General features: G+C 43.9%; 1 protein-coding gene across 22 annotated transcripts in view; it reads right to left on the bottom strand.

Moving 5' to 3' along the window:
* zmiz1a (zinc finger, MIZ-type containing 1a) overlaps window positions 1-16,180 on the bottom strand; it is a 320,345-nt gene that overhangs the window by 42,794 nt on the left and 261,371 nt on the right. For 20 of the 22 annotated variants that reach the window (XM_072583401.1, XM_072583416.1, XM_072583409.1 and 17 more), the window contains one exon: window positions 2,944-3,097. In XM_072583401.1, the coding sequence (XP_072439502.1) occupies window positions 2,944-3,097 (154 nt within the window). Of the gene's footprint in view, window positions 1-2,943; window positions 3,100-13,617; window positions 13,784-16,180 lie in introns of those variants that run through there. The other 2 variants (XM_072583423.1, XM_072583420.1) reach the window with 2 other exon arrangements.

The following is a 16,180-nucleotide window of genomic DNA, read 5'->3' as shown; positions in this document are numbered from 1 at the left end:
CATATCCAGTTGTCACATCATTACATCAGCTACTCCATAGCTGAGACACATGGATCATGGATGGGACAATAAACCCCTCTCCCCTCCTTTTCATTCCCATGCTACACATGAAACCAGTCAAGGCTGATGACCAATAGGCAGACTGTTGTCGAGTTGACAGAATGTTGTCTTTGGTCTGACCCTCTTCTCGGTCACAATTGTCAACAAAACACCCCGGGGTGCTTTCTGATTCAGCACCTGCTCAAAGTAAATTCCCCGACGTATTGCTAGTAGCAAGCCATAGTATCACAGGTTTACAAGAATGGTCCCAGGGATGAAAGGCTTGTCATACGTGGAGTGTTAGAGGACTGTCAGTCTGCACTTGGAGGTTTGGAGGTGGTGGGTGGGGGGGCATCTAATTGAAACTTGCAGACTACCGATAGGCCTCAATAGAATGGATGTGGAGAAGATGCTTCCACTAGTAGGAGAGACTAGGACCTGAGAGCACGGCCTGAAAGAGAAGGGACAACTCTTTAGAACTGAGATCAGGAGGAAAGTCTTCAGCCAGAAGGTGATGACTTTGTGATATTCATTGCTGCAGAAAGCTATGGAGACCAGGTCATTGAGTGTACTTAAGGTGGAGGTAGAAGAGTTCTTGATTGGTAAGGGGATCGAAGATGAAGGTAAGAAGGCAGGCAAATTAGGTTGAGAAACAGATCAGGTCAGATATAGGAAGTCTATGGCCTAGTCATATCACTGGACTATTAACTCAGAGACCCCGCTAATGTTCTGGGGACCCGGGTTCAAATCCAGCCAGGGCAAATGGTGGAATTTGAATTCAATAAATATCTGGAATTAAGTGTCTAATAATGACCATGAATCCACGTCGACTGTCAGAAAAATCCACCTGGTTCACTAATGTCCTTTAGAGAAGGAAGCTGCCATCCTTACCTGGTCTGGCCTACATGTGATTCCAGACCCACAGCAATGTGGTTGACTCTTAACTGCCCTCTGGGCAACAAATGCTGACAAAGCCAGCGACTCCCGCCTCTCCTGAATAAGGAAAATAAAAGCCATGGCACAGCAGACTGAATGGGCTAAATGGCCTAATTCTGCTTCAATGGCTTCCGGTCATCAGAAGCCGACTACACTATGAAGGTACAGTGAAGTGAAACCAGTTGGCAAAAAGGTGACATATTTCAGGGATATGTTAATTATCTTGGGTTTGCACTGAATAGTGAAGAGAGATTAACTAGCTGAATTTCAATTCTCTACCTCAGAAGACGTCATGGTTAAATGAGGCACCTCCACTCCTGAGAATCTGGCTGTAACTGACTCACTCTGTTCCAACATACCAGGTGTGCCCTCCCCAGATCATGGGGAGCTTTTTTTTTATTGTTTGAGTGTAGGTTCTCAGCTGTTAAGAGGTACAAATGTAGAGAGACCAGGACAAAAGCGCTGTTGAAATGGTCTGTTATTTTATGCACTATGACAGCTGAATAAAAAGATAATTCTGAAAGACTTAATAAACCCACGGATGTGTCATCCTGAATAGTAATAATGGGAAGCATTATTCAGAAGTAGCTCCAAAGACCAGGAGGTTGGTGACAAGCTTCCATTCAATGAGCTTTGCCAGTTTCACGAATAAAAAAGGTTAACAGATTCACCCAGCTAATTAACAGCAGCAATTCTATTTTACAAGCTTTTCAAAATAATGTTGCTTTTTAATATTAACATCTCAAAAAGCTATCCTGAACAATATTGCTGTTAATGGATGTTATGTCTCAAATATTCTGTCTATGGTTTAAACAGACAGATCTAGGCATAACATTGCAGAATAATGAGTTGAAGCAACCTAGAATTATTGCCTTATTTTCTGTACCCATTAGGTTAACGGTAAACTCCTTCAAACCAACCTGCACTGTCTGTAATAAAAATCCAGGCTGTAATTTTCATCACTGAACAGAATCTGGACACATTCACAAAGTGCTGAAGCCAATCTTCCTTCTCACCTGTGCCAAAGTCATACCAACTTCAAGGTCATTGATGAGATTCACATCTGATCACTGTTGAAATCCATGACTGATCACAGCAATCAGGAGGCCACTGACAGCCTCAGAGATCAGCAGGTCACGAACATTCTCAGATGACAGTAGATCACCAGATCACTAATATTTCCAGAGATTGGCAGATTGCTAATAGTCTCAGAGAGCAGACCATCAAGCGTCCCAGAGATCAGTAGATCACTGTCGGCTCCAGATATCAGATCATCAGGAAATCTGATTGGTCACAGTCCACACAATCTTTAGGCAGACTAAAGATCAACTGTTGAAACTCTGATCACAGATCTTTGTTGTGGGAAGTGATTGAGGAGCAGCCAGCCCCCTGCTGTGTCTCACAGGGTGGTCGATTTGTGCAGCAGGACAATGGCGCCTAGCTTCAAGCTGCCCAACAGCTCTGACCGGTGTTGCATTTCTGGGCAGCGTGCTGGAGTCTGCAAAAGGGAACAGACTTGCACAGAACAATACAAACGTCCAGACGGACAAACTCAACACTGGCCCATCGTTCCCTCATCTGTCTTCTCCTTGTGTGCAAAGTTGGTATTTCCACAGACCTGAAATGACGCATTTGCAGCCGCTTTTGAGTGGGAGTGGTCCTTACCCTCAATTCCCGGAATGTCCGCTATCATTTTAAAGATCAGTAATTCCCTGCAGATTCTTACAGAAGTGAGTGAGGACAGATTGAGGACCGGATCCGGCTTGCTTTTTTTTAGTGAAGGGGGCACTGGGTTCTGACTGAGGACTAACTGGAGTGCTGCGAACAGGGACTGATTCCACATAGAAACATGTCCAACTGCACATGCGGATGGATCACAGTGACCATTTTTGAACTGGGTACAAACATTCCGTCTGCAGACTGAGGGAGAAAGGGAGACTGCAGGGAGTCAGATATCTCATGACTGACCTGTGGGGTCCAGGAGGGAGTGTTGGTTTCATAGTGCTCATAGGGTTCATCGGTGGCTGCATGGGCAGTTTACCAGGGGTGTCGTTCTGACGACTCTTCTGGTGGCGAAGTAACAGGAGCCGCCCTAAATCCTCGCACCACGATGACAGGAGAGCTGTGCAGACAGAAAAAAAAACATGATAAGAATCCTGTCTTTCACCAAATATTATCAGCAACAAGTTAAAAACAAATACACTTTAAAGTCTTCAATGGTGAGAAGATCAGCTAGGATCAAATTCACACTGAGTGACATGGACATACACATAGACACATATCAGAACAGATTCAGGCCAGTCAAGCCTGTTCCACCCCATTCAATGGGATCATGACGGATCTGTGGCTTGACTTCATACCCGTTAAAACTTTTGCTTAAAAAAAATTCTCTATCTCAAATTTAAAATCCTGCATTCACTGCCCTTTGTGGAAAAGAGGCACACGCACATGGATACAAACAGACACACGATACACACACACACACACACACACACCCCCCCCACAGAACATACGCACACACATACACATGGCCACACAGCAAAAGAGACCCTCCCTTCTAAACCAAAGCTCAGCATTAATGAAACAGACAAAATGGAGGCCTCTTCACTGGGTGAGTTGGCTCCTGTAAGCACAGTGTCCAAAACCTCTCTAGACCTCAACTGTCCTCATCAATCTGCACTTTACATTCACAAGTTGTTACTGCTTGGCGCTTTTGGTGTAATTGTGGCCATTCACACTCTTCTGGGGCTCAATTCCGATAATCCTGCTAAGCTTATTGAAAACTTCTGACGCAAAGCTGAAGGGTTTATTGAAAGCTTGAGTATTCTAACACATTCAACACAAGTGGCTAATAAGAAGGATGACAAACACTGCATCTACCTAAAATGCTAATTTCTTTACAGGAGATTCAGGTGGAGAATCACTTCTTTGTAACAAGTGTCCCCTCCACAGGTTTGTTTGGCGCATAGATAGTTACAAGAATGATCCCAGTATTGGCCCTACAGCTACTCTTGAGATACTATTCATAAAAGAAGTAGGAACTAATAGTTATGAGAATGTAGATCCATGGTGTCCCATTTTAAAGCTGCATTGCCATCATGTACCAATGCATCTGCCTAGAGTCTACCAATAATATGCAAAAAATGCATGAAATACACTTAATGATGCTCCAGCATTTCAAATCTAAGGTCTGATTATTTCAAAATTGAAGGAATCACAAGACATATGGTATACATGGACAGAGTGCACCAGTGAAGTAGTCAGAGTCCTGCAGCACAAAGACCGGCCCTTTGGCTCAAACTAGTCCATGCCAACCAGTCAGTTCTTGTTTTGGTTTATTGACAGAGTTGTGTGTTGTCTGGGCTTCATCACATCTCCCAGAACAACGGGCACCTAAAGTGCGCGTCTTGGGAGGGTCAATTGTGTGGGCCCGGTGGGCGACCTCATGAATCCCTGTGCCAGAGCAACACAGAGTTTCAGCTGCAGCTCCTGTTCCTGAGATGTGTGATGGAACCATCACCCGCTACCCACAACCCCAAGTTATACCGCCACAATGTATGGTAAAGTAATACTGCTGACCCCGAACGTCCAGGTCTGGATGAAGCTGTGCCCAAGATTTTACCAAAGTGACAAAAAGACTGAGAGGCTGTTAATTAGTAGGAAAAATTGAACAGGCTTTCTGTTCAAAAGAAAACTGAGGAAATGACCCCATAAAGGCCCTTTAAGCTGTGAAACCATTCAACTAGTGAGACTTAGGGAAAGTGTCTGTTTATTGATATGGGGAGACCAAAACTAAATCTGAGGCATCATTTATTCAACAAGCAATTCAGCAGAAACTTTCTTTACTTAGAGAATGGAATGTGGAACTTAGCACCAGAAAGAGAAGCCAAGGTGTAACACCATCGATACATTGAAGGGGAAGCTCGATAAACAATGGTGGATAAACAAAAAACAATGTAGTCAAGGAGGATACTGAGATTCAAGCTACTAGACTAGATGGGATTGGGGTTCACAAGGAGGAGGTGTTAGTAATTCTGCAAAGTGTAAAAAATAGATATGTCCCCTGGGCCAGATGGAATTTATCCTCGGATTCTCTGGGAAACCAGGTAGGAGATTGCCAAACCTTTTGCTTTGATCTTTATGTTGTCATTGTCTACTATAATGCCAGAAGACTGGAGGATAGCAAATGCTGTCTTCGTGTTCAAGAAGGGGAGGAGAGACAACCCTGATAATTATAGACCAGTGAGCCCTACTTCGGTTGTGGGTAATGAATTGGAAAAGGTTATAAGAGATAGGATAATTTGATTCGGGATAGTCAACACGGTTTTGTAAAGGGTAGATCATGCCTCACAAACTTTATTGAGTTCTTTGAGAAGGTGACCAAACAGGTGGATGAGGGTAAAGTTGTTGATGTAGTATATATGGATTTCAGTAAGGCATTTGATAAGGTTCCCCATGGTAAGCCATTGCACAAAATACAGATGCATGGGAGTGAGGATGATTTAGCGGGTTGGATCAGAAATTGGCTAGCTGAAAGACAGAGGGTGGTGGTTGATGGGAAATATTCATCCTCAAGTTCAGTTACTAGTGGTGTACCGCAATGATCTGTTTTGGGTCCACTACTGTTTGTCGTTTTTATAAATGACCTGGATAAGGATATAGAAGGATTGGTTAGGAAAAGTCGGTGGAGTTGTGGATAGTGCCATAGGGTGTTGTAGGTTACACAGGGACATTGATAAGCTGCAGAGCTGGGCTGAGAGGTGGCAAAAAGAGTTTAATGCCGAAAAGCGTGAGGTGATTCACTTTGAAAGGAGTAACAGGAATGCAGAGTAGTGGCTAATGGTAAGATTCTTGGTAGTGTAGATAAGCAGAGAGATCTTGGTGTCCATGGACATAGATCCTTGAAAGTTACCATCCAGGTTGATAGGATTGTTAAGGTGGCAGCTGAAAAATGTGTTGCTGGAAAAGCGCAGCAGGTCAGGCAGCATCTAAGGAGCAGGAGAATCGACGTTTCGGGCATAAGCCCTTTTTCAGCTCTGATCTCCAGTATCTGCAGATCTCACTTTCTCCTTGTTAAGAAGGCATACAGTGTGTTAACTTTTATTAGTAGAGGGATTGAGTTTCGAAACCATGAGATCACGATGCAGCTGTACAAAACTCTGGTGCGGTCACACTTGGGAGTATTGCGTGCAGTTCTGGTCACCACATTATAGGAAGGATGTGGAAGCTTTAGAAAGGATTCAGACAGGATTTACTAGGATGTTGCCTGGTATGGAGGGAAGGTCTTACAAGGAAAGACTGAGGGAGTTGAGGCTGTTTTCATCAGAGAGAAGGAGGGTGAGAGGTGACTCAATTGAGATGTATAAAATAATCAGAGGGTTAGATAGGGTGGACAGTGAGAGCCTTTTTCCTCAGATGGTGATGGCTAGCATGAGGGGACATAGCTTTAAATTGAGCGGTGATAGATGTAGGACAAATGTCAGAGATAGTTACTCAGAGTTGTAGGGGCGTGGAATGCAGTGCCTGCAACAATAGTAGACTCGCAAACTTTAGGGGCCTTTAAATGGTCATTGGATAGGCATATGGACGAAGATGGAATAGTCTAGGAGAGATGAGCTTCAGATTAGATCCACAGGTCGGTGCAACATGGAGGGCTGAAGGGCCTGCAATGTGCTGTAATGTTTTATGGAGAAAGGAATAGAGGTTATGTCAATGGGTTCAGATGATGGAGGATGGCAGGAAATCACATATGAGGTATAAATATGGGCGAGGAACCAATTGGGGTGAATAGTCCATTTCTGTGCTGTATAGGTTCTATGTAATTCTTGCATTCATCTCAAAATCCTCTCCATCAGTAAGATGCTGAATGATTTCTTCAATCCTGTGCAGCAGTTCCACCGCATTGCCGCATTGGGGTAAAGGGGCAGAAAATGGAAGAATGGTGAGGACTTTGTGAACAAAGACGCAATAAGGGATGGATAAGGTGATGTTTTATCAAGTTTTCTATTTGAAGAGTTGCCTTTACTAGTCCTTCTGTATCACAACCACAACAACCTAAAATCAGGGCTGCTTTTGCAACATTATTCCAAGATGCTTAGATGGAACTCCTGACTGTAACAACAGCTGATAGTTAACTCTGTGAAATTACACTGAATTTCTTCAGCATCTCCTCCAGAATGTCAAAGACTGCTGACACACTGGATATCCACAAGGTGGCAGTCCTGGCCAGCCTTTAAACCCAATACCGGGGAGGAATTTACAAATAAACATTTGATCACATCAGATGGATCACTATGAACGTGTCGACTGCAAACAGTATTTGTCTTTTTTACCCACCTGATACTATCACTGCACTGCAGATGCTCATCGCTGCCTCCTATATCAAGTGCAGAACTGGGAGTGCTACTGAGATGAACAAAGTGCACATCGAGACAACAGGCAGCCATGTCAAAACATAACACACTGCAACCTGAACAGCTGACAGGGCCCCCAGACTGCTCTGTACAATGTAAACCGGCCATTTTGAGACAGAAATTAACACCAGCAGAGAGCTGTTGTCAACATACATACACACGATGCAGGCTGCTCAGAGTGTAGCTCGATTCTGAATGACAACTAAAATGGGACTTGGAGCTCAGTGACAGGGACAACACCGGACCTGACAAATACACCCGGATTTTTTAAAAAAAATCCCTCTCTTTTTCAGGTTCCTTCCAGCACACTATAAATATTGAGAGAGACGTGAGCCGGCTGTTGTTGGAACATGGAATCGGAATCTCAGACACCAAAATTAAAACACCCCCTGATAGGAGAATTTATCTCTCTGCCCCCCCCACCACAACCTTCCCCCCCTCCACAGTACATGGAATCTGTAAAACCAGCTCAGATACGCCTAGTGCTCTCAAGCTGAAATGGCAATAAATTATTCATTCGCTCTTGTAATTTTCTCTCTGTCTCTGGGCTGCCAGCAGCAAATGCGATCGACATTCATTGGGAAACATAATGTCTGCAAACTGACACCCGCTTAAACAGGCAAGGCTGTTAAAACAAAATGGCTCACTTGCTGTGAGATTTATTGTGTCACAGTAACACAGACTTATTTTTAACGTAAGTGCAACTTTCAAAGGATAACTATTATGCATTGCTTTCGCAATAAATGCTCAATCTTCTTGTGAGGCTCTGACATTCTGCAAATTATAATCTTTTCAACCTACCTATTATGAGACAAGCCTGGGGCAAGCACGACTTGAACCAAGACCTCCTGACTCAGGTAGGGACATTATCACTGTATCACTCTGGGAATTACAACAAAGCTACCAGGCATTCTCACTTTCCCTTGTGCTTCTCACCTTTCTCCCCCTCACTTACCAGTTTTGGCCAGTCCAGGGCCCGACTCCATACCTTGACCTTCTGATAATTGTAAGGATGTTTGTCTGCAATGTGTCAGACCACTTCTCCAACACTGAATGTGCCAAGATTTCATCCCAATAAGGGATTGACGCTAGTGTCTGTCTTCATGTCACCAAATCCATATCTATCTCTCTCTCTCTCTCTCTCTGGCAACCATCTGAGGTGGAACTAGGCCCTTTGCAACCTCGGTGTCCTGTTGAAACTTGAGATGAGTTTCCAACTGTGTATGGTGTCATTATTTACAGCATCCGTTTCCACCTGTAGTGACAATGTTCCACTCAGCTATCGGCTACAGATTCTCCCTTGTTCGTGCCTTTTCTCCCTCCAGACTGAACAATCCCAAAGACCTCATCATGAATGCCCTCCCATCTTACACTGTCATCAGAACAATTACTGGGATGGTATGACTGACATATGGATAGACAATCCATCAGTTAGGATTCCATATTCAATGGAGTTTAGAAAAATAAGAGTGGGGGGGTGGATCTCACATAAACCTATAAAATTCTAATAGGACTAGACAGAGAAGGAAGTACCAGATGACTCAGGAATCCAAACAGTATAAAGATACAGGGTAGGCCATTTGGGACTGAGTTGGGGAGAGATTTCTTCACCCAGTGAATGGGGAGCCTGTGGAATGCTCTGTCACAGAGCAAAAGGGATCAAAGGTTATGGAGAGAAAGTGGAATCAGGGGACTGAGTTGGATGAGGAGTCATGTTGACACCGAATGGTGCAGCAGGCCCAAAGGGCTGAATGGCCTACTCTTGCTCCTGTTTTCTATGCTTCCATGTTAACAATGCTGTTTTTATCCAAACTGGCCCCTTAAGAGAATCCTGAGCTCGAGCTCCCAAGTCCTTTGTTGCTTCAAATTTCTGAAGCCTTTCAGCATTTAGAAAATACTGGATTAGTGGTGCTGGAAGAGCACAGCAGTTCAGGCAGCATCCAACGAGCAGCGAAATCGACATTTCGGGCAAAAGCCCTTCATCAGGAATCAGAAAAGTCGATTTCGCTGCTCGTTGGATGCTGCCTGAACTGCTGTGCTCTTCCAGCACCACTAATCCAGTATTTGCTTTCCAGCATCTGCAGTCATTGTTTTTACCTCAGCATTTAGAAAATAGTCTATGCCTATATTCTTCCTACCAAAGTGCACAACCTCATACTTTCCCACATTGTATTCCATTTGCCATTTATTTGGCCACTTGCCTAGCATGTCCAAAGCCTCCCAGAGCCTTCCTGCTTCCTCAAGACCACCAGTCCCTCCACTTATCCTCGTGTCACTGCAAACTTAGCAGAATGCGCTCAATTCCTTCATCCGGATTGTTAATGCGTAATGCGAATAGTTGCGGCCCCAACACTGACCTTTGTGGAACTTTACTAGTCACTGGCTGCCGTCCTGAAAAAGACCCTTTTATCCCTATTTTCTATCTTCTGACAGTATCTTGCCCAAAACACCAAGGGCTCTTTCTTATCTTATTTAACAGCCTCCTGTGTGGCACCTTATCAAAGGCCTTCTGGAAATCCAAACAGATCACACCCACTGGCTCTCCTTTGTCTAATTTGCTCATTACCTCCTCAAAGAATTCTAACAGATTTGTCAGGCGTGACCTCCCCTTGACAATAGCCATCCTATTTTACCATGCACTTACAAGTACACCGCAATATCACCCTTAATAATGGACTCTAAAATATTACCAACGACTGAGGTCAGGCTAACCGGTCTATAATTTCCCATCCTCTGCCTCCCTCCAGTCTCTAACAAGGCAGGGTGAGGGGGGAGGGGTAAGGGGTGGGGGTGGGGTTAACATGAGCTGTTTTCCAGTCTTCCGTGACCCTCCAGTGTTTCTTAAAAGATCAGCACCAGAGTGTCCACAATTCAGTGTTCCCGACATCCCCTTTGAATCAGAGTCATTTTGGATACAGGCGGAGGACATTCAGCCCATCATGACTGCCCCTGCTACCTGGAGACGGATTCTGTCAGTTCAATTCCCTCACTTTGTCCCTCGCAGCCCAGAAGTCTATTTCTCTCGTGCATCCATCCAACCTCCCCTCAAAACTACTGACCTGTGATGCCACCACCCTGTAAGTTCAGTGGTTTTCCCAATCACTATCACTCCTCTGTACCCTCCCACAGCTCTAACCTTTAAAGCTTTACATCTGTACCCTCCTTGTCCTTCTGCCATCAGGTTGATAAGAAATTGCTAAGAGTAGGATTACCCTGTCAATACTCCTTTTTAAGCAGGACACTTTGCTTTCACAACTGTATAGCTTCACCCAATGAATGCTCTCCTCAATGCAAAACTTGAATACAACAATCATAATTAATTTAAAATAATTAATTCTTGGATGAAGGCCATGCTAGCAAAGGTGCCAGCCATTGTTCGTAGAATCCCTAGAATGTGGAAGCAGGCCATTCGGTCCGTCAGGTCCATGATGATCCTCTAAAGAGCATCCCACCCAGACCCTTCTTCCTACCCTATCTCGGTAACCCTGTATTTACCATGACTAATCCACCTAGCCTGCACCTCCCTGGACACGGAGTAATTTAGCATGGCCCACCCACCTAACCTACACACCTGTGGGAGGAAACCAGAGGATCCGGAGGAAATCCACACAGACACGGGAAAATGTGCAAACCCCACACAGCCGATCACCCAGGGCTGGAATTGAACCTGGGTCCCTGGCGCTGTGAGGCAGCAGTGCTAACCACTGAGCCACCGTGCTGCCCGTAATCACTAGTTTCCCTTGAGGTGGTGGTGGCCATGAGTTGCTGTCTTGAATCACATTAGAAATCACACATCAGGTTATAGTCCAACAGGTTTATTTGGAAGCTCTAGCTTTCGGAGCACTGCTCCTTCGTCAAGTGGTTGTGGAGCACATGTGTTGTGTGATTTCTAACTTCGTCCACCCCAGTCCAACACCAGCTCCTCCACATCTCGTCTTGAATCATTGTAGCCCATATGGCGTAGGTGGACCCACATTGCTGTGAGGGAGGAAATTCCGGGATTTGGAGCTGGAGGCAATGAAGGAAAAGTCTAACAGGTGACAAAGTCTGGATGAACCAAAGAGAACAGCTCTGGCTGTATCCTCTGATACAAAGCCAGCTCTGATTATGTCCAGTCGCTGGTCCAGTAGAGCTTCTATCTTATGGCAGACAAGATCCAAAGTTAGCCTTAACTGGTGATAGGGGAAAGTAAAGATCTGGAAATTTTAAAACAAGGCTAAAAGGGAAGCACAGCAGCCAACAGAAGCTTTGCCAAGTATGTCAAACAACAAACACTAACAGGATAAATACCTCCAAATGAGCATTTAGATGGCAGGAACAAAAATTGGAAAATATCACCATCTAGACTTTCGGTATATTTTTGAGAAGGGGTAACACATTGTGTGTGGGGGGGGGGGGGGGGGTAATTCTGGAAATTTCCCAGACCACAGCACTCCCTGGATACTGCTGCTGTTGAAGTGTTGAAATGCATTCCAGACATTGCTACTAAATATTTACTCTCAAGTAGAGCAGACAGAGCATTATCGCTCTGGGACAAGCCAGCATGTGGGAGCACTTCTGAACAATTTCGAGATACATCACTGTCTGTGCTGCATCTGACAAGAAACTGCAGGGGCAAAACTGTTCGACGTTCTGCACTGCTTTCTGGATCATCCCCAGAACATTTCAGAATGAAGAGGAAGTCATTTTTGCTTGATAAATTACCAAGCAGTTCCAAGCGCTCCATTGCACGTGATGCTTCAAGCCCACTACGGTTCTTGTGTAGAGATAAATTAAACTTTATACCGAATGCAGGCTCTAATCACAAAATGGCAATGGGATAGGACACAGCAAGGATATTGGCATAAACTCCAAAGGAAAATGTAAGCCCAGGTAGTTAGCTACTCTGGATGACTGAGCCAACTTTACTGAGCCATTTTCCACGTTGTATATCTCCATCACTCTATACAGTTAGACCATTGAAAAGGCATCTGGATGGGTATATGAATAGGAAGGGTTTAGAGGGATATGGGCCAAATGCTGACAAATGGGACTAGATTCATTTAGGAGTTCGACCAAATGGTCTGTTTCCAAGCTGTACATTTCTAAAACAAATGACACTTGGTCATGAGGTCTTTGTATTGTTTAGTCGTGATAGCATCAATTTTCCTTCTCAAAACATCTTGATCAATTCTGCACCTCGATCTTCTGAGGTGTTTGTGTGCCTACACACTTAGACAACTACTTTTAAGGGATGCTTTATCTCCTTCTCATTCCTGACTAAACATTGAACAGGATTCTCAAAACTCCAAAATCACTGTTGTTCACTCACCCATATCCTATAAAGCAAAGGATAATTAAACAAAGATGGCAAATAGCATCAATAGAGAGAAAGAAATGTGCCTTTGAGAGTGCCTTTTATTCACATTTACAGCCAAGTGAAAACATTTTCGCAAAGTATGGCCATTATTGTAATGAACAGAACCTGGCAACCAATTTGCACACAGGAAGCTTCTAGCGATAATGAGACTATTGATAGTGACTAGAATACGTTCTAGTGTTAGTAATGCTTAGTAAACGATCCCAAAGACACTGGGAATAACACAAAAGCAAAGAACTGCAGATGCTGTAAATCTGAAACAAGAATAAAAAATGTGGTGGAAACATTCAGCGGATTGGGTGACATTTGCAGAGAGGAACAGAGTTTGTGTTTCAGCTTGGCCTTTCATCAGCACCAAAACAAAAGTGATTTTAGAGTTTAGCCAATGAAAGGGGAGAGGAGCGGAAGGAACAAAGGAAAGGAAGTTTTGTTTTTGGATAAATTACCAAGCAGTTGGAAGCATTTCACAGCATGTCACTATCTGAGCTCTCTTCATGAATAGACAAGTGCTCAAAGCAGTGATGGTAGCGATCTGCAATGGGATGCCCTTCTTCAAAATAAAGCTGTACAATCTTACATCTCCACCCCTAGAAGGCAGATGGGTTTAACGCTGGACCCAAGACACAGCATCTTTGACAATGCAGCACTCCCTCAGTACTGAGTTCAAGCCATAACTTTCTTTTCCACTCAAATTTCTGAATTGGGACTTGAACCCACTCTTTCTGTTTTCTGAAGGCAATTTATCAATGCTTTTACATATCACTGATGCATTAAAAGGTTGAAAATAAAGCAATGCAGCCAAGAAACAATCTCTGCCAATCAAATGCGTCCCCTATTTCTAAAGAACCCACAAAGAGCAATAAGACATACCTTGGAGATCTCAGCACGTTGACTGGCTATTATTCTGTTAGTTAATCTGCACCATTGTTTTTCCAAGACAGATGCTCTGCTAACTCAGGTACTTTTTCCAAGGGTCACTTTTTTTTCTACTGCAGAGACCTCACTCAGTATTGTGTGATCTCAGCACACTTCTGGAAGACAGAGTCAGAGACCGGGAGTGTCTCTTGCATGGAGATATGAACACTGAAGAGATTGTACGGCATGGAGAAATCAAGGCTCCAAAACCTGTTCTAAAAGCCAGTCATGTCCAGACAAAGAATATCTCAACCGATTTACAAAAACCGCAGCAGGTACAAGCCACACCTAAAGAGTCACACTATGATTAGTCTCAGCTTTGCACATTCACACCATGACACTCCTCTCGGGTGTTGCATATTCCACATACTTCATGGAAATAAAGGTACATCTCCATTTGCAATGTCCTTGTGCTCCATGTGTTCAGATGTTGCAACAGTTCCAAAGAACTGGTTGGACTGTCAAATGCAAGGGACACGCTGAAACTATGAAAGGTGCTATATAAATGCATTTTCTCTCCCTCTTCACTGCTCACTATTGCCAATGATTTCTCTCCCGTCACCCTTTGGAAAACATTTCCCTCTACAATGGTGCATCTGGAAGAATGGAAACTCTCTTAGTGTTGCAATACCAAGTGCTCGATCCGGTGATCCTGAAAATTCGAGGCTGGAAAACTGCAGGCCGAGCAGTTTAAAAAGAAAGCATTCTCAGGACATTGGCACCATTGGTAAGGTTGGTTCTGAATAGCCAGATGGCCTGAGAGGTCAGACATTCACACTGATGTGTGACTGCATCCTTACGAAGGGCAGGGACAGAAAATTTGCTTCGTTAAAAAGAACATAAATGAGAGCAATTGAGCTTCTGTGACAATCCAAGAGGCGTATGTTCGTGTTTTCCTGATGTGTATGGTGCCTGGTGGACAGTATTTCACCCCAGAGTTAAAATTTTACCCATCTTTTCCTTCGGTCTTTCCACATAGCAATGCTTTCCCCATAGCTTCATTTTGACGCTGATGAATCACATCCACTCAGTCATTCAGCATGGAACCAGATCCTTTGGTCCAACTAGTCCACAACGACCATATTCCCAAATTAAACTAGTCCCACTTGCCTGCGCTTGGCCCATGTCTCTGCAACCCTTTGCTATTCAGTGTTCAGACTGGGCGCTATAATAAGTCTTGGTTGACCGAGGCAGGTGCTCAATGCCTCAGGTTTCTTCACAATGTTGCTTTTCTGTGACAACCTGGAAACATAGTTCTTCAAATTTCCAGTGTTTTGAACGTTTGAATGCACACATCAGGCAGCCAGGGAGTAAGCTGGGGATTTGTGGAGGGAGCATCGGGTGGTATGCTGGGTCTCATTTTCATCCTGAATTTGAGAAATGTCCCTGAACCTCGGTGAAAAGTAACGCCATGTCCATCGCTGCGACACAAATTGCCTCGCTTCAACAAGTCAAGTCTCTTGTTCCTTGCGCCGCTGCTGGCTTTTGCTGAGGGAACCTGTCCTGAACCAGATCAGGTTGAGAAGCTGTAAGATGAACCCTGGGTTATAACCAGGCAGCGCGGCGTGTTTCAAGAACCGAAATACCAAACCCAATGGATGCGGTTGACGTCGACTAACAAGGTCTGAAACTGCCCTGGATTTCCAAGCATAAATTTGACAGTGGACTGCTCTTCTTTTGCCACAAGCCTTCAGAACTTTGTTAAATGCTCGCAATCGCCACAAAACAACCTTAAAAATAATCTGAGCTGAAGGGAAAACTTATATCAGGCGTGGCTGCCAACGATGGAACTCAAATATCATTGTTAAAAATCACACTACACCAGGTTATAGTCCAACAAGTTTATTTGGAAGCACTAGCTTTCAGAGTGCTGCTCCTTCATCAGGTGGTTCATGAGGAGCAGCGGTCCAAAAGCTAGTGCTTCCAAATAAACCTGTTGGACTATAACCTGGTGTTGTGTGATTTTTAACTTTGTACACCCCAGTCCAACACCGGCATCTCCAAAACAAATGTCACTGCTACCTTTACCATCGAGAAAAAAGCCAAACCTCAACCTGTTTCATTCAATGACGCACTTTCACTCGTCAGTAAATAGCAAGTGTATACACACATCCTGCTTTCATTGTCTGTATAACAACACCTCAAAACTTATTCATCAGCCATTAAGTGCTCTGGGACAATCACAAATTGCCTTTATAAAGGTGCCCTAAAATGGGAAAACACGACCTAAAACATTTGTCTGTAGTATGAGGACACTATTAAGGATCTATCGAAACACAAGTTATTTTTCTTCAAAGAAGAACTACAGAATTTTGGAAATTCCCAGGTCCAGAAAAGCCTTTTAAACAGCATTTTCATTTGGCATGTAAAGCATAATTTCCAGGTGACAATTGTGTCTGGGACAATCTAATGATTCAAATGTGTTCCAACTTCAATTTTATCTTCAGTGTCAAAGGCCATAGGGAGGCAGGATTACAGCTCAGTGCGCTTTGTAATCTCACTAAGATTCTGTTATATG

The sequence above is a fragment of the Chiloscyllium punctatum genome, chromosome 13, assembly GCF_047496795.1.
Source record: "Chiloscyllium punctatum isolate Juve2018m chromosome 13, sChiPun1.3, whole genome shotgun sequence".
Classification (NCBI taxonomy): Eukaryota; Metazoa; Chordata; class Chondrichthyes; order Orectolobiformes; family Hemiscylliidae; genus Chiloscyllium; species Chiloscyllium punctatum.
The sequence above is the reverse complement of the archived record's forward strand: the minus strand, read 5'-3'. Positions and strand labels throughout refer to the sequence as shown.